This window comes from Pelodiscus sinensis, chromosome 4 (genome assembly GCF_052426305.1).
Source record: "Pelodiscus sinensis isolate ZL-2025 chromosome 4, ASM5242630v1, whole genome shotgun sequence".
NCBI classification, from domain to species: domain Eukaryota; kingdom Metazoa; phylum Chordata; order Testudines; family Trionychidae; genus Pelodiscus; species Pelodiscus sinensis.
In genome coordinates, this window is record NC_143055.1 from 41300565 (window position 1) to 41319362 (window position 18798).

At 39.1% G+C, this 18798-nt stretch overlaps 1 protein-coding gene across 2 annotated transcripts in view; it reads right to left on the reverse strand.

Annotated features, from left to right (window-relative positions):
- The window catches only part of ARAP2 (ArfGAP with RhoGAP domain, ankyrin repeat and PH domain 2), a 209596-nt gene that overhangs the window by 57652 nt on the left and 133146 nt on the right, over positions 1-18798 (reverse strand). For both annotated transcript variants that reach the window (XM_006128750.5, XM_025187574.3), the window contains exons 20-24: positions 17128-17291; positions 13723-13935; positions 9783-9888; positions 4159-4306; positions 3262-3330 (exon numbers count right to left, since the gene is read on the reverse strand). In XM_006128750.5, the coding sequence (XP_006128812.3) occupies positions 3262-3330; positions 4159-4306; positions 9783-9888; positions 13723-13935; positions 17128-17291 (700 nt within the window). The remainder of the gene's footprint in view (positions 1-3261; positions 3331-4158; positions 4307-9782; positions 9889-13722; positions 13936-17127; positions 17292-18798) is intronic.

Sequence of the window (18798 nt, forward strand, 5' to 3'; positions counted from 1 at the left end):
AACTGAGAAAAAAGTATACGTTTCACAATAGTTTTCCTCTGGAGTAAGCAAACATGTAAGAATGCTGCACAAAGTACAGCACAAAGCAGAGCTAGAGAGAATAAAGATGAAATCATGGATGTGTTGGAGCTGTACAGTGAATCAGGAATTCTCTGAGATGGTACTGCAGAAAAAGGACATGCATTTACTGTGAGATGGTACATCTACTGTTTCACTAAATATTGAACAGTGATTTGATACTATCTATGGAAAAATCAATGGCCAGGCACTTCACCCCAGCTGGGGGCCCATGAAGACTTGACAATTTTATTACTCATCATACTCAACACTACCACTGGAGGGTTTTTTTTTTTCTCCATGAAAAGGAACACTTTAAGGGGGAAAAAGATCTTTAAAAAACAACTGGACAGGTTAATTTAAAGAAATTGTTCATAAAAAGTTTTCATCCATTTTCCTAGAATAAATTAAATGTAATTTCTAGGCAGTAGTTTCCCTTATGTTTATATAAAATCTTTGAAATAAATACTATCTTTCAATTTAAAAGTAGAATCTGAGGATTCTAGGAGTGTATTTATTTAAAAACAGCTAGTTTTTGAGTATACATTACTATAAGTTATTTCCTGGAGTGTCAATGTATCCATAGATAGGAATTATGAAATTTTACACAAAATTTAATAGCGACTCAAATATTCTTTAAAATAAATATAAAAAAAGATAATCTGGCAGTTGAATACATAATTAAATAGAAGCACTGACACTACTATTTTCAAAAGTCTAAATATCCCATTACACCACAAGTCACTTAGCTGTGAGCTGGAAATGCCTTTTTTAAAAATTTCTTTGTATTAAGTTTGAAATTAAATTGCTTTTTGTTGAAAGAATTTAAACTCATCAGTTCACAGGTTGATGCGAATCAAACCAAAGGCTATAAAATGCAGTGGATGAAACAATCACATACAAAGTTTCATTATAAATGGAGCAGAATTTGTTGCAAGCTAAGTGAAAACAATAGTCAGAAACACGGGAAGCTTAGTTTTTAATTTTTAAAATGAGAAAGAAAGCCTCTAGCCTCTTTCCTTTCGAAAACAGCCTCCAGAACAAGAACCAAGCAGAGTGCCATAGTGATTCTTCCAAAGAAACATGAAACATCACAGTTTGCCTCTTCCTAGCATTCCACTTTGTCCAGAATTGTAGTTCTGGCTGAACGTACTCAACTATCTGCAGCCCCGAAACTCCTAAATTGGTGACCTGTGCACAACACTTCCTATTTCCCTTTTCCACCAACTCCAAACACATCAGAGCACCAATGGAATCTTCACTCTCAAGGCACTTCTGTCATTTATGCTTAAGAAGTAGTGACACCAAAAGATACTGCAAATAGCATCATAGCCATTGGAATTTCTTCCCATGATTTCCTGAGGGGATGAAGTTCTGTGCTTTTTACTGGCATTTCTTGGTGCCAAGTCTCCAGGCAATGACACAGTTAGAAGTTAGAAAAAAATATCTTTCATCCAAGTTTCTATATGCTTCAGCCTTAGGCATCAAGGTTTTATTCCTCTCAGCAACAGTCTTCTCTCAATAGCATCACCACTCAAAAGCAATAGAGATCAGATGTTGTTGAATTTCTTTTCTAATGTAAACTTCAGGGGCATATGGTGATAACATATTCAGTCCTTTGCACTGGCAAGTCAGGTGCATGACTGAAACCAGTGGCAATACAATTTCCACACCCTCCCCTGCAGGGTATATGAGGCAAAATTTTCACAAAGTGAGAGGCGCGCATGCGCGCACGCGCACACACACACACACAGGCATTTAAGTTTCCACACATGCACATCCGCAAAAGGCCCTTTTCTCCAGGGTAATACAATTTGATGTCTATGTAGGAAGAAGAGAAGACAAAGTAATACAGCACAGCAGAAATACAGAAATCATGGAACATATGACTTCCATGAACACTGTAGCAAACCTACATTTAATGATGAATTAAGTTACTTTGAGATTTACAATGTGTTATATCACATATGTAACCAAAAAGATCAGTCACCAATATTGGCACATCTCAACTTGACTACTATAACTACTATAACTCTTGTACCTCTACAGAATTCCTCAACTTCACAGGGCTTCACCCCAATCTTATTACAGGTTTCCTACACAGATTACAAGTTCCACTTTTGTTGTGGTTACTTCAGCTGCCCACCTGTTCAACAGCTTCCCAAGGTTCAGCTCATTGTTATGGTGTCTAATTGGGATTACACATGAATTCTACTCAAACCCTAGTTAGCTTGGAACTACTCACTTAACAGTTCTTGCAGAGAATATGGCACGCAACAGCTTCATAATAACATTACAGAACTATTCAAAGTGGATTAAAAAATCTTTATGGTTTCAAGCCCCTCCTTGCATTGAAAATAACCATTTTTCATGTGTTCTGTTTGAATACAAAGATCATCTAAAGTGCCCGTCATCTATTGATAGCCTGTTTTATAACTCCGTGCATACAGAGAATTCTGTTCTAAAGACAGGAGCTCAAAATGTTTTCCTAACAGTACCGATCACTACTTCCCACAGTTTGTAACTAAATCAATCTAAAGTTAAAAACTGAGTGGGTTATACAGATAAAATATATTCCAATTGGCTACGTCTAGATTGGCCAGTTTTTCCGGAAAATCAGCTGCTTTTCCGGAAAAACTTGCCAGCTGTCTACCCTGGCCGCTTGAATTTCCGCAAAAGCACTGACTTCCTACTGTAAGAAATCAGTGCTTCTTGCAGAAATACTATTCTGCTCCCTTTCAGGCAGAAGTCCCTTTTGCGCAAAGCTTTTGCGCAAAAGGGCCAATGTAGACAGCTCAGATTTGTTTTCCGCAAAAAAGCCCCGATCGCAAAAATGGTGATCGGGGCTTTTTTTTGCGGAAAAGCACATCTAGATTGGCACGGATGCTCTTCCGCAAAAAGTGCTTTTGCGGAAAAGCGTCTGAGCCAATCTAGACGCTCTGTTCCGAAAATGCTTTTAACGGAAAACTTTTCCGTTAAAAGCACTTCTGGAAAATCATGTCAATCTAGACGCAGCCATTATGTGTTAGCTCGTAATTCCACTTGAACAACAGTGCATGGACAGAGTGGTTTCACTTTTCTGATTTAAGTTTCTTTTTGAAATGGTACATTAATGCAAATCACCATAAACATAAATCTGCTACATGACAACAAAATATCATTTTGTTAAAGTCATTCCCAAATCAATTGATTTTCACCACTTACTTGAGTGTCTTTCCACTTGGTAATAAAGCTGTTCTCTGTATCCATTTGTTTGACCTGATCTTCATTTATCTGTTTAAAATGGGTATTTTGGTAAGTTAGAGTAAAATTAGCATAACACTTCCTCCTCCATAGTGGATTCTTTATGTTGGCTAATAACACTAAAAAATCAAGTGAGATCATTATATCCTTGAAGGAGTGGTTACACTTACAATGTTTTTCATCTGGAGATTTTCCCCATTTTCAATCCAGAAGCCCTAATATTGATCAACTGTAAATCTAAAGAGAAGATTGTTGCATACCACTGAGCTGCTTATAATATCAACACATTTCCTCTGTGGCCCCAGATTTAAAAAAAAAATGCTGCATAATGGTCACAATAAATCCAGTTGGTTTGGTGCTTTTGCGAGGAACATTGGAAGCAGTTTCTCTTTCTCTCTCTCCTTCAAGAGCTCATTAGAGTAAAAAATCTGGGAATACGCTATTCTGTCATACCTTAGTTGCAACAAGGACCATAAAAGGTGAACAAAAATACTACTTTTAAATATCACTATCTTGAAATTCACTAAAAACTATGCAACCTTTTTGCCAGTGAGAAAAGTTGTGTTCGTTCATTTGGAAAAGACTGATTCACAGCAATTCTATAAGCAAAGCTTTTTCTCTGCAGTCTAGGCTAGTTCAGAATTAATGTCTAAAAGCAACCAAATAAAAAGCAAAGGCCACAGAGTTAAAGCATCAGAGAACCCTGCACACTGTGAAGAAGTGTAACCAACATTGGAAAGAAACATTTGTGAAGGCAACATCATAGTGCAAGGTCATGAAATGCATACAGATTCTCATACATTTTATAAAATTTTACCCCCAGAGCACTTAGGTCACTACATTATGTAAGATACTTACATCAAAGAGTTGTACATAATTTTTAATTAGATCTTCAGTTACACTGACTTCTTCATTAGTATGCCCTTTGGTCTGAAATAAGTATGATGAAAACACCATGGCTAGATTGTGAGGGTTCATATTATTGATTTCTGAACATTTCTGCACCCTGTTTGAAGAAGAATAAATCCATTTAGAATACTTCACTGTTGTTGACATTGTTCAAAGCTCGACTCATAAACACAAAGTGCTTTTTCAAACAGCCATATTTTCTACAGTATAGTTTTATAAAACAAAATTAACCTATTATTATCTAGTCTGTTCCATATAACGTAATGTTCTTATGTGCTTTTACGCAAATATTAGTTAATGTTTTCTTTAGGCTTCGGTTTATGGTGGTGAATAGTATCACATCAGTAATCATTTTCCATTTGCTTCATTTTGTGATCTATATAAGTTGGAGAAGGTCAGAAAATGGGGGAAGAGACAATGGAACCTTAAAACAAAATTTAAGGTGAAATTTTCTAACTGGTTGCACTGGTTTTTTTCCCTTAAGGTTGGAAGTGACCATTGTGATCATCTAGTCTGATCTCCTGTATAATGCGAGCCATAAAACTTCCCCAAACAAATTTCTACAGCAGAATTTGATTAAAGACTTGTCTGATGTAAAATCCACCATGACCTTTTGTAAATTGTTCCGGTAGCTAATGACTCTCAATTAAAAACATACTCCTTATTTGAAATTATCTAGCACCAACTTCCAGCCTCTGTCACTATAGCAACAAACAATCCTATGGATTTCTTTATAAAAATCCCAGGCCTGTCAAACACTGAGAGAATGGAGTCTTTGTTCCTCTGCTGAAGCATGCAGCTTTGGGAAGAATGTTTTTGGGGGCACTGAAGAAGAGAAGCTCTTCTATTTAGCAAGGAATATAGAATGGGCTCTAAAGGACTGAGGGAACTGGAGCTCAAAGATGATGAGGTTGATCTTAATCTGATATGGGCCAAGGAACTAGTGGTATAGTTTCTGCTGTGCAAATGTGTTCTGTAAAAAGCCATACCTTTTGTTCCAAAGGATAGACCAGGCCTTTTTGATATTATACAGAGAATAGCTTGGTAAATCTAGGGGGCAGTTGCTGTCCTGAAGGGAAGAATTGTACTGAAAATGATTGGAGCATACTAGGAATCAGAGAAAGTATGTATGGGGAGGCAGAACGTTTACATGAAAGTACACATCCTTCATACTGAAAAACTGTGAAACACATGCCCTATTCTACAGATGCAATTATCACTGCTAATATAATTATGTAAATTATGAGTTTGTAAACAAAGTGGCTGAGATGGCAGAGAGAGCATACTGCACAGATACAAATTTCTATTCATGTATGTGGATATCCATGAATAGAAATTGATATTTGTTGAGCTTCAGGGCTCTACTACTGAGAACTGCAGCAGCTTAAGTTGAGAAATGTGGCACTGCCATTCTTAGGAGCCAGAGTCTCATGCCAGTGTACCCACATGCCAAAGGGATATGGTTCACTATCCCATGTAGAGGCACTTATACCACTTACAGTGAGAGATCAGAATGAGTGAGCTCTACAGCCAAAGTTGAGAGCCAGTTGGCTTTATAGCTCAAGCTGTAGAGGCTCCTACACTAAGCTCCAGAGGTCCCAGGTTCAAATCTGCTTTGTGGTTACAAGTAGGAACCGCTAGAGCTTGAGCTATAAAGCCAGCTGGTTCTCAGCTGAGAGCTCACTCATTCTGATTTCTTCCTGTAAGTGGTCTAAGTGCCATTACATGGGACAGGGAACCACACCCATTAGGTATATGGGTTACACTAGCAGCTCCTCCCAGCCATGTGGCTGTACTGCCCCCAGCGGGAACAGGATGTGGGCTGAAGGTACCCACCTTCACATGGCTGAAAGCAGCTGCCAGAGCATGGCACTGACTCCTGGGAATAGCAGCACCATATTCTTTTCTTTGGGTGCTGAAGTTCCTGGGACAAGAGGTCTGTAGGGATCTTTGAATATTGATTTCTTTCCACAGAAAACTGTATCCACAGAGAGAAATTCATATCCATGCATGCTGGTTTCCAACAGTCCTTTTTGAAAGGAGGCAGAGGGACATGTTCTATCATTTCTCACTGCAATAAGGCATTTGAGAATATTCTCGTGAGTTTTCTCCCTGGAGAGGGGTAGGAGTAGGAGTTTTAGAGATGGAAAGCTTGCAAATTATTGTATAGCCTGAATGGATTACACTCGACACTAACTTGTCCATTGTCACCACACTCCAGGTGTTGAAAAAAGACTGCCAGATAATCACCAAATGGTGTGAGGGAGGCAGGAGGTACTGGGCTTAGCATTTCAAGTCTCTTAAGCATTCATCAAAAATAACATTGAGCAGAGTACTGAGACTGAGATGCCAAGACTGTTGTAGACAGTGTAGGGAAGCAGACTTTAGAACCTTCTGTTTCTTCCGTGTTGCTTCAGACATTCTCTGATGGAAAAATTGCTGATCCATTATCTAGATTCAACCAAACTACCTCTTAGTGATAGGCATATATATGCCTAGTGAGTGCAGGATAGCCCTGGAATCCTTCAGGGTACAGATAGACTCTTCCATCTTCTAGTTGGAGAACTGTGACTTCATTAATGGGGAGCACTATTGTGTTGATTTCACAAGCATGCAGAATGGCTAAAAGTTTGTGCTGGGAGTCTTGGATATCTGCAAGAAAAATCTGAAACACTTCAGCAGGTCTGCAGAGAAAGTCCTAGAACTGCCTGATGTCATAAAAGGGTAGGAGGACTAGAACTCGTCACTTTGTTCAGGGATGACAATGGCAGCCTTTCTGGATCCAGTGAAACCATCAGGTGTGAAGCATAAATGTTTCTCCTCCTCTGTATTTAGGACAAGATTTGAGCACCCTGGGAAGCAAGGAGTTTCTCCCTAGCAAATCACATCAGCTCTGCAGGGGGAGTATGACAGAAGAAAGAGCCAATAGGTTATCACAGGGACCCATAGCATGAGGTACCCAAGGCCCAATAGTAGATTAAGCAGATGTTGGTCCCAAACTGGTGAAGTCTTTTGGGTGGTGGAGGACACACAGGGTAAGAGAAGAAGAGTTCATCAAATGGCAAAATCTCCTCATGAGAAGGATGATTCAGGTGTCAGTGGCGGTACTGTAAGTTGGTGCCATTGCAGGGGAGACATATTCTCCATAGGGGTCACATGACCAGCTTCTTTCAGAAGTTGATTCTTCCAGAGGTGATATTATCATCCTGGAAACAGGGGGGGCTAATGAAGGAGAGGATTCCAGATCTAACAGAACAAAAATGTCTGGCGGAGAGGGGGAGACACAGATTAAGATCCCCCGAGCGTGATAGGGCTTCTGCTTATCCAGGCCACTGAAGCCTGCGAAGAGGGTGATATACAAAAGTGGCAGGAGTCTGACTTCATCTATCCCAATGGATCCTGGGGCTTGGGGAAAAGTCAGGGAGGATGGTATTGATAGAATACAATATAATACTGGCAGTCTCCAATGCTTATGAGCTTTCTAGTCGTATCTCTGGGATTTAGGACATGCTAACTTCGCATGGGCCAAGCTGGTGAGCTTGTTTGCAGGTGAGTATGATTTCTCGGAGGTGGACCTACAGGAATGATTTTGTCTCATTCTTCTGGGGGTATGTCTACACTAGCCCCTCTAGTTTGAACTAGGGAGGCTAATGTAGGCATTTGAGGTTGCAAATGAAGGCCAGGATTTAAATATCCCGGGCTTTATTTGCATCTTCCCGTCCAGTCGCCATTTTTAAATTCCACTATTCCGAAGTAACTCCCGTGGCTACATGCGGCAGTGAAACGGTAATTCGAACTAAGTCCCTAGTTTGAATTACAGTTTCACTGCTGCATGTAGCTGCGGGCAGTTACTTTGGACTAGTGGAATTTAAAAATGGCGACCGGATGGGAAGATGAAAATAAAGCTCGGGATATTTAAATCCCGGGCTTCATTTGCAACTTCGAATGCCTACATTAGCCTCCCTAATTTGAACAAGGGGGGTAGTGTAGACATACCCTAGGAGAGGAATCCTTAGCTTCCTGACAATTCCCTGGTGTAGGGTCTGATGGGATAGACTTTCCTGCAGTAACGTTGGACTACGCAGCAGCAGGCACACTTTTGGAAGCATCAAGCCTATATGTGGGGGTGTTTCTTTGCCTGGATTCTCCAGGAGATATGTGCAGAGATGAAATACCTGCTCATCTCAGATACAGCTGGAGAACATTTGGCAGATAATGCACCTCACCACAGAGAGAGCTTTCCCAAGCTGCATAGGCAGCACTGGTGGTCACTGCTTAACGGGAAGTATCTTGGGCAGGAAGCACAGAGTGTAAAGCCCAGACTCCTGGGAATGGCCAAATACCTGGACAAGGAACAAGGCAGCAGGGAGGTCCCCATGTGACACTAATCTAATACTAAACATTGAAAACCTTTAAAACTGTTAAGAAGCATCTAGTATATAAATAGCTTTATTTTGTAAATCAAAGCCAAAGCTGAGAACGTTAAAGGTTCTGATCCAAACCACGCAGTGGCAGAAGGAACTGGAGAACTGTTTGGTCTGTTTTGACCTTTATGTCCTCCATCACAGGCACGAGGTAAGCCAGGGCAAATGCACAGACCAGCAAGCACTGCTTTCAAATTCTGTAGTTCCAGGATCATGGTGTGTACATTTAACCCAAAATGCAATAAAATAGGAACCATCACTCAAAGAATAATGAAGAATTATCACTGAAAACTTGAATGATTCAATCACTATAAATAACAATTTTCCAAGGCAAACTCTGTTATAACTTATTCCTCAACTCAGCATATCGGACTGAACCAGGCATTACAGAACCCTTCAGCTAGTTTTGGACAAATATTAGTGGAATGTGTGTTCAGTTAATATTTCAAAAATCTATTTAACACCAATTAACACTGATATATTTAATTCAGCCTTACTTAGACAGAAGCATCCAACTTGTATAATTCTGGTACACTCTGCACAGCTTATTCCATATCTTAGAAAGAGATATGGATTTTGCTGTGTGCCTCAGTCCATGGTTTCAAACACTCTCTAGGGATGTTACACTTGCAAAATTAAAAAGTAATGAAACATAGCTAGGAAAATTAATTCTTAAAGCCATCATACATATTAGACTCTCCCTTGGAGCCTTCTCTTCTCAGGAACTGATATGCATGGTGGAGTTTATGAGAAAGGGCTTTGTAAAAATCCTTTTAAATTCCCTAGGTCCTTCTGCCCCATCTCTTTTGGAAGATGACAGATTCAGGTAGGATGGTCTTAATAAGCTCATTTAAAATTCATTCTACAGCTGCAGCTTCCTGCCAGAGTAAGATTGTTCTTTAAATTGTTTTAAGTATTGAACTTAAAATGTGATCAAAATACATTTTCTACCTTACAAATTAATACAAATCCTCCTAATCCTATTTATGAATCAGTAAAATTTGCCACAACTAGTTGAATAGCTCTAAATGGAACTTATTGATATATGAACTGTTAATGACATTTCAGTCACGCCAGGGAAGTAGGAAATGCTTATTGAGTGTTCTCTATTATGGTGTAAAATCTGAGTCGATCTGCTGACACACTGACCTGTAAAGGTGTTCAATTAAAGCTGCCAAAGTTGCCCTATTGACTGGTGGAAGGCTCTGAATAAAAGTTCCATACTTTCTCACTCGTTCCTTTTCATTCTGTGTATCTAATGAGAGAGGAAAGAAAAAGTCACTGGGCATTTATCACAATGCATGTCCCCAAACAAGAACAATATAGATCCACTAAAATGGCAACATCTAGTGATTTAAATTTACAATTCAACCAATCAGTCTGTTTTCGGTATCAGTGCAGTCTGTTATTGTACAGCGTTTGAAGGAAAACAGTATCAATTATAATGAGGCTATGTACTGTTAGATCTGTATTCAAGAACCATTTTAGCAGAATTCTCCAGAAAGCAACATCATTTTTTATCAAAGAATGTTTTATAATGTAGAGGGTGCATGTGTCTATATCTAGCAAATTACTTTGGAAAGGAATATACTTTTTTATACCTTATTTATTTGCATTTAGAGTAGCATGCAGAAGCCCCAACAGGGATTAAAACACTTAGTGCTTCAAAAAGCTTACAATGTATATAGACAAGACCAAAGGTGGGAAATAAGTGGCCCACAGGCAGTCATGGTTCCTCAGCATTAGCCAGTCACTATATTTACCTTCATGTCTATAGGTACAGCTGCTCGCAGCTCCCATTGGCATCAGTTCACCATTCCCAGCCATTGGAAGTGGTGCAGACTGGGTTGTCCCTAGGGGAGTGCAGGGCCTAGTTTAGCCCCTTCCCATGCCCAAGGTCCCACCCATGCCTCATCACTTCCTGCCCCTGCTCCATCCCATGTTCACTCCACCTCTTACCTCAAATCCCTACCTTTTCCTACCCCAGTTCTACCTCCAGCCCAACCATTCCCTAAAGACTCCCAACCCTTCTTCTCCTGAAAAAAGCCAGATGCTGGTTAGGGCAGAGTGGGAGCATGAGATACTGCCACCAGCTCTGCTTCCCCTGAAGGAAGGGTAGGGGGTACAGTGGACTGGAGTATGGCAGGAGGGAATCCCAACTTCACAGCAAAACACAAAGTTGAACAGAGTCTTTAACATAATTAGTAAGCATATGGTGTAAGTGACCAATCAAGGGGTCGAGTGGCCTATTAACATCTCTGCAATCATAGGACAGAAAGAGAGGGTTAGTGGTTTACAGATTGTTGATTTATGGCTTATTACAAAAATCAGTAATCTACTCCCCCTTTTTGAGTGGTCCCCTACAATATGAACTATTAACTCATCCAGTTGCTTCTAGGGGTACATCTAGATAGCACCCTTCTGTCAGAATAAGCAACGCAATTTGCACTATGCAAATTGCGGCGCTCAGGCTGAGTCTAAAAGAGCTTATTTTGAAATTTAGCACTGTCTACATAGTGCAAAATTTCAAAATAAAGCACTATTCCAACAAGTCCCTTAACCCTCGTGGAATGAGGGTTACACGGATGCCGGAATAGTGTACTTATTACTTAGTGTAATAGTGTACTTTTAAAGACACAGTGTTGCTATTTCAGGATACTTCTAGAATCCAGAAATAGCCACACAGTCTAGACATATCCTAAGTTACTGATCCTCTCTTTCCCATGAATCTGACACACTCCTAAATAGCCGACACTCATCTAACTTCTTTTGTAAAGTTAGAGTCCAATTAATGCTTCTATTTACTTTTGTAATTCAACATTTTATTCTTAAAATGAAACTGGACATTTTTATAAATAATAAGATTATGTCATTTAAGTGAGCCTCTTTGGTATCAATCTTATGTGTTTCATTGCCACAGAACCTCAGCAACTCACAATCTTTAATGTATTTATACTCGCAACATCCCTGGAAGGTTGCAAAGTTCTATTATCCCCATTTTACAGATGGGACACTAAGGCACAGAAATACTAAACTACTTGCCCAAGGTCACATAAAAAACCTGTGGCAGATAAAGGAATTGATGCATTCCCCTTCCAAGTACATCCCAGACCAGCAAATGGGACTTGGACCATTCTCTCTCAAAGGAACCTGCAATTCCATCCCAGGACTCAGTGGAAAAACTAGTTTAAAGCACATCATTTATTTTCACGTCAGTCAATATTTATGTCCAAAGTTACTAAGATCTGTTGTTGATCTTAGCAAAAGTCAAGGTCATAAAAGCAAAATCTTTATCTCCTGTAATTCTACCAAGAAGTATAATACTAGCATCGTTTACAGAGTAGACAGAAATATGTTTCCGAATTTCCTAATCAGCAAGGACTCCAAAAGCCTTTCAATCTACCACCATAAAAAATTTCAAACCAGTTAAAATGTGATGATAGACTTTATCCTGATCTCAAATAAGTCAAGATACATACCCTTGACTTTTAAAATAAGATGAAGTTGGGCTTAAGTGGAAGTCCCTCAGTTTTCTTTCATGTTTACATTTATTTTATTTGCCAAAGAGAGGCATATATAAGTAAGGAATTGCTGAACAGCACAAGTACAGATTTAGTGACACGCATACATATAGATGTGTATGTGTATACATAAAGGGAATTAATTAAGCCAGGATATCTTTAATGACAGCAGATATCAAGACTTTGATTTATGTCTCATCGAGAATATAGCATCTCTAATATTTTGCCCCTTAGCCATCAGGACTCTTCAATACATACTCAGAAGAGGCGGCACTACCCACTAATCACACCGCCTTTATTGGAATACCAATGCCACTTCCTCCAGCACCAGCAAACCTTACATCCAGCTACTGACCAACTTGGGAGAGCTAACTACAATACAACATAAGTTTATATATATTTGCAAGCAGTAGATGAGAGGACCAGGCAAAGAGCATTTTTACTAGTCTGAATATATAAATGAAGGTGTAGCCAGACACAAAACCCCATCTTGTTTTTCCACGAGCCCCATCTTGTTTAGAGCAAGAGAAAGGCAGTCAGCCTTTGATGCCCTGGGAACACAGGTTTGCTGCCTGTCCCTGACTCTACCATAAACAGAAACCAGACAGTAAATGGGCTAGCTGACGACCTGGGGCCTCCCATCGCCCTGATGGCTAGTACCAGTAATTGACACGCCTGCACTGTCCCAGAGAGGAATCTTCGCCCATCACATACCAGAGGTGCCCATTGTCTGCATTTTCCCAGGTGTAAATTATGCTTTGCACTCTTCGTGGGAAACTTGGCATTCAAAGCCATTTTTCCTAATTGGCCACTTGAAACCAGGAAGAAGCCTTCATGACCCAAGGGGTATAAAAGGGGTTCAGCAGCCCACCCCATTTGAGCTCCAATCATCTATACCTGCTGGCAGGTATTGATTGTCTCCCGAGGTCTGTGGGACGCCCAACCTCGCCCTACTTCTTCCCGAGGGATTGAGAGAAAGATGCTGGCCACGCCAAGTCTGGAACGCAGGGGTGAGAATATATACCTGCTATGTGTCTATTTTGCATGCATTTAATAAGAGCTCAGAGAACCAAAAGGGTTTCATGGTACCTGTAAGTGACTTAGTGTAATTTCTGTCCTGTTCTTTGTAGTGGCTGTGTTATCTGTAACACAGCAGTAGCATTTAACAACTAAGTTTACCCTGTAACAATAAAATAGTAACTGTTTAAGCTTTAACCTGACTCCTTCAGTTGCTGTAACAGAACCAAGCACAATTTAAAAGAACTTCAGCCGGTCATAAGGGACTCACTGCCCTGACCGTCGGCTGACAGAAGGCTTTTGCTACTGACTTCAATAAAACTGGGATTTCATCCATAATTTCTGAAAGTGATTTTTGTAAGAATATATACAGAATCCTTTTGTTGATTATTCAATAATCTATTATTTGCTCTATGTATATATATATACACACACACACAATTTTGTACTGATAAATGTTAATAAGAGTTAAAATTTACATGTTCTTTTTCTAAAATGTTACTTCTGAGCTATCAAGTAGCCTGTTATTTACTTTGTTCTGCATTAATTACCTAGTGCAGAAATCCAAAATGGATAAAGTTCTTTAGTGAGAAGTGCATCATCTATTTTAGACAGGAAACATTTCAGTACATCAGTCACATCCTCTAGCTGATGTGTTCCAGCTCTCAGTTTAACACTTCTTGCATCTTTTTTGAAGTTCTCTAGTAGCTCACTCACATGGGATGGATCACCATTTTTTAAGTAGATATGTTTGCTACCTAAGCCTTAAATACAAAAACAAAAGGAAAAATCAAATGTTATCTTAACATCAAAACATTATTACTTAAACAAAATTGACCAGCACAACCAATTATTTAACCATTATTGGACCTAACCAATTGAGTTATCAGATCAAGAACACATATTTCTGCTCATCCATAAATATAATTTATGCTATCATGTGCTGATAATGTCTGTCTGCTATGTACATTGGACAAATGTCTCAGACACTTCACCAAAGAATCAATGCCCACAAAATAGATATTAGACAGGATCACAAAGAAAAAACAGTTTCTTGCCATTTCAACCAGAAAGGGCATTGTCTCAACGACCTGATTGCCTGCATCCTGCTTCAAAGACCTTTTAAGACGAGACTTGAAAGAGAATCCTCTGAACTGTCATTCATGCTTAAATTTGACACTTTACACCTAGGTCTTAACAAGGACGCTAATTACCTTACCCATCACAAAGATAGCTTCCCCAATTATCACCTCTAATATCATTAGCTCACAAACATTTACCTCCCCCCCCGCATCCCCCTTCCATTCTGAAATTTGATTTGTCCTTTTCATATGTGTCCATTTTTTTATTGTATCCTTTGGTATGTATGGTCGTGCCAATTTTCTTCCACAATTTGATCTGAGGAAGTGGGTCTGGCCCATGAAAGCTCATCACCTAATAAACCATCTTGTTAGTCTTTAGAGTGATACATAGTCGTGTTTTTTGTTTCAACCAAAACCAGTTACAGTAAACATAGGCCTCCTTCCTAGTGCATTTCATTAATGTCTAAGCCCTGGTCTACAGTATTTTTAAATAACAAGCAGAGCATCCATACATACCAAGCCCGTTATTTTGAAATAACTCCTGCTTTCCACGAGGAATAACACTTATTTCGGAATAGTTATTTCAAAATAGCGGGAGTATGGATGCTCCACTGCTGCTATTTCAAAATAACTACACCCCAGAGTAATTCCAACTAATTACTCCCCACTGCTTCCTGGGGCTCTCAGTTAAAATAGCGTATCCACATTAAGAGAGCCTGCTTCAGACTACTTTTGAGGATTCCCTGTAGTATGGACATGCTATTTCAAAATTGTTATTTCGGGAGTTATTTAGAAATAATCTATTTTGAAACAATTTCCTAGTGTAGACATGCCCAGCTGTTCTATGATCACAACTTCAGGAAAAGTTTAAAATTACAAATTCCAACAATTACTTGTGGACTTCTTATAATCGTGTTAAAAAGGCCACAAAAGAAAAGGATACTGCCTCTTTATATCCAGGTTAATTTCTTTCAAGTTTAACATAGCTGTATGTCTATCCCTCCCACAGTGATCAACTGAGCCACCTTTGGGATTCAAAGGTGTGATTTCAGTGTGTATATTCACTCTGAGATGTCTGATTCTGGAAGCCTTAATGATGGTAGTGCTGATTTGTTCACTCATTTTCATGTGGGCAAGTTCAGACACTAGCACCACAAGGGAGCCACTGGCAATTTCATTTTTTCTGTGGGTCGACTGGAAAAGACACTGCAAATTTAAAATATTACATAACTAACACTATTTTGTCACCATTACCTTCAACTACCACCACTGAAAGAGACTAGGAATGCCTTTTATGTTAAGTTTATTAACTATGTGCATTTGACAGCATTGTATGTGTAGTTAGTTTAAAATTGTTTCTCTTTATAGAGGCTGCTTTTCCTTTGCTTCTCCTTAAAAATGCTACCAACCATGCCAGCTCCACTGCCAGCTAATATGTTTCCAACTCACACATCCCTGCTTTTTCCATGCCACCTTTTATGTAAGGAGAGAACTCTGTCAAAATCCATGAAAATCACCAGACTACATTCTCCTTCAAACTCACCTCTGTTGTGCTATCTAAAAGCACTGCTATCTGATAGTGGTTCTGCATTGTTAACCTTGGCTGTGAGGCCTGGTAAATTCACATATGACAATTTATGCCTTTTCCAGGCAGGTTTTAAGTAAAAAGCACTGTAATATGCTAGCAAGAAATAAGCATATGATGAGAGTTTCAAATAGTACGCTTTATTTCTCCCACAGTCAGAATAGTAATTATTATAACCATTCCATTGAAAAGGACACTACACCCCTCTGAGCTGAGAACAAGCATTTTAACTTTGAAGCTAATTTTTGATAGAAAGTTAAAAATGTCTGAAAACAAGGAGTTATCCTAAACAAGTCTTCTCTTTTATAATTAGAGCACCACACTTCTCCTGCCTCAGTATGAGTTCAACATTGGGAAAATAAAATGTTATTTATAAAAACTGTTCAGCTCGCAAATGAATAAAAAATAATTAAGCAAATAATTGTTCTTGGTTTTAGCCAAGAACACCACACTTCAGGATACCACGGATTACCATAAGACAATGTTACAATATTATAAAAACAAGTTATTCAGCTAGACAAGAGATTAATATTAAAATGTGTGAGTAATTCTTAATTAAACCTATTCATACTGACAGAGGCCAGAGATGCAGTAATATTCTGGAAGCATGTCTTTATTTAGAGGGTTAATATGTATATAGCCCTTCAGAACACAAGGCTTGAGTCACTCTCAGTGGTTCAAAAGGTGAAAATTCGTGCATACCATCATCTACACCACTACAGAAAACTGCTCCAGAGGGATTTATCTTAGCAGAAGACAGACGTCTGTCCCCCTTTGGCTGTTCTGCCAGGTGGTAAAAGAGGTCAGGGAGGGATCAGCAGCTGGATCCCAATTTGGGGAGATTTCTAAGGACATGTGCTAATGAATCCCTGCCAACTCTTTCTTCCTGGCTGACTTTGTTCACTTCCTGGGCTCAACCAGCTGTTGAGGAGAGCTTGCACAATTGCATGCAGAAGATTTCCTGCCATATGAGGCCGAAAAATTGATTCACTGCATAGTTAAGACCAAAGGCCACAACATAAAATTATAAAGAGGATGCATGGATTGCCAGCATGTTCAAGTTGCATTTCCCATAGTTTCACATATTATCAGGTATGTTGCACTGAACATCAAAAACTACTGCCACAGAAAGCACCCACTGAAAGCAGTGACAGGGTTAATAAAAAAGTACAGGCTCTATATAGAGTAGCGCAAACTCATTCAATGCAATCTGATAGAGATGCTTCTTCAAAATTATACGAATGATCTTAGGAGTTCAGCGAGTTGAATAAAATCTCTACTGCACTTACCATACTGTGTAACAAATGCTATACAGCTGTTCACTATAATAGGAACGTCATTTTTGCTGAGCTGCTGATCTTGTAAGGCATTACCATCTGTACCTGCTGCTTTTTCAATTGCAGTATGCCAGACCGTGAAATCCAACTTTGTATGACCATGGATGTACAATGTTCTGCAAAGTTTGAAAATATTTTGAAACAGTAATAAAGGTTTTCCAAAGCAGCACAGTAGTTCTCATGAAAAATGAACACAGGCAAATAGATTCAAGGGCTCAAGGTAATATTTGGAATATGGCATCAGCGCACCTGACAAATATACTGCAGAAGGCTGTTGTAATGGTCTATTCTACTTTTAGTGCCTTCATTTTCTAGGAAAATATTATTCATGGTAATACAAGTATTATAGACTGGTGTCAGCATATGTCACAGTAGAGCTAAAATAGAATCCATGGACTAGACACAGGATTTAAGATCGGCCTTTACTAATGCTTTATTCTCTTTGTTCTTCTGTACCCACTTAGGACGGATCTTCTCCCCAGGGCCAGGCCAGGGCTGCAGGGGCACTCAGCCTACCCACTGGCACCTCCCCACCCACTCGCCACCCTTTCTTTGCCAGTGCTAGATGATCATTTGAATGGTTTATATTTTCATAAGTGATGAAATTCTGGCCCATCAAAGTTAATGGTAAAACTTCACTATGACCGGGATTTCATCCAAGGTATTTTTGTTATTTCCTCCAACTTATAATATACTAAAACAAAAAGATGCCACAGGAGATATGCCATCTTATTTCATTCACTGATGCAAAGAGTTTTTAAATGTTTTGTTCACTTTTCAGATTCTAATAGTTTTGTAACTAACTTTTCTCATCTTATCTCATCTCCATTAGCTGCTTATTGATATTTCCGATTGTACAGTTTTTCTCTAAGTGACAAAGTAATACCAAGGATGGCAATATATTAGGATATACATTTTTCATGTCTAGAAGCACCACCATTTAGCACTTTGGACACCATAACCATAAGTTCATAGACAATATATGAAAGTCTGGAGGCTTTGATGTTTCATCACTATCACACATTTGGTTGATACTGACTAAATATTGAGGAATACCATATAGATCTGGTAAAGAGTTTGTGACATAGTACCATATATTATACATATGAGAATGAGATTATGGCAACATTATGATGCTTTTTTGTAAAAGAGGGATCATGTGAGATGTCACTGGGAAAGATATGATTTGCTGAATATGATTATCCTATTTGTACACATGGATCATTTTTGTATCTGAAGATGGGAATATTGACTGTGTATCTATATTTCAATCATGCTTATTCTGGGTGACAGCCAGCCTTTCAGGTACAACAATGAAAAAGCCAGTCAGAGCTGATGGCGCATCAGCAAAGACAATGGACCTTCAAAAAACTTAACCTTTCTGTGTACATTTGGCCAGCTTGTAATCAATGGCTGCTGCAACACTGCAAGGGCATGTGAATGTGACTGGACAACATGTCTCTGGACTCCATCTTGGATTCTCAGTGTTTCTCCACAAACCAGTCTAGGAACCAACCGATGAAATAAAGGGCTGACACCATATGCATAACATATATAAGGCACAGAATGACATCTATGAAAAACCTGGGGATTCAAAGCTGAAAGGTAAGTGCAGCTCATCCC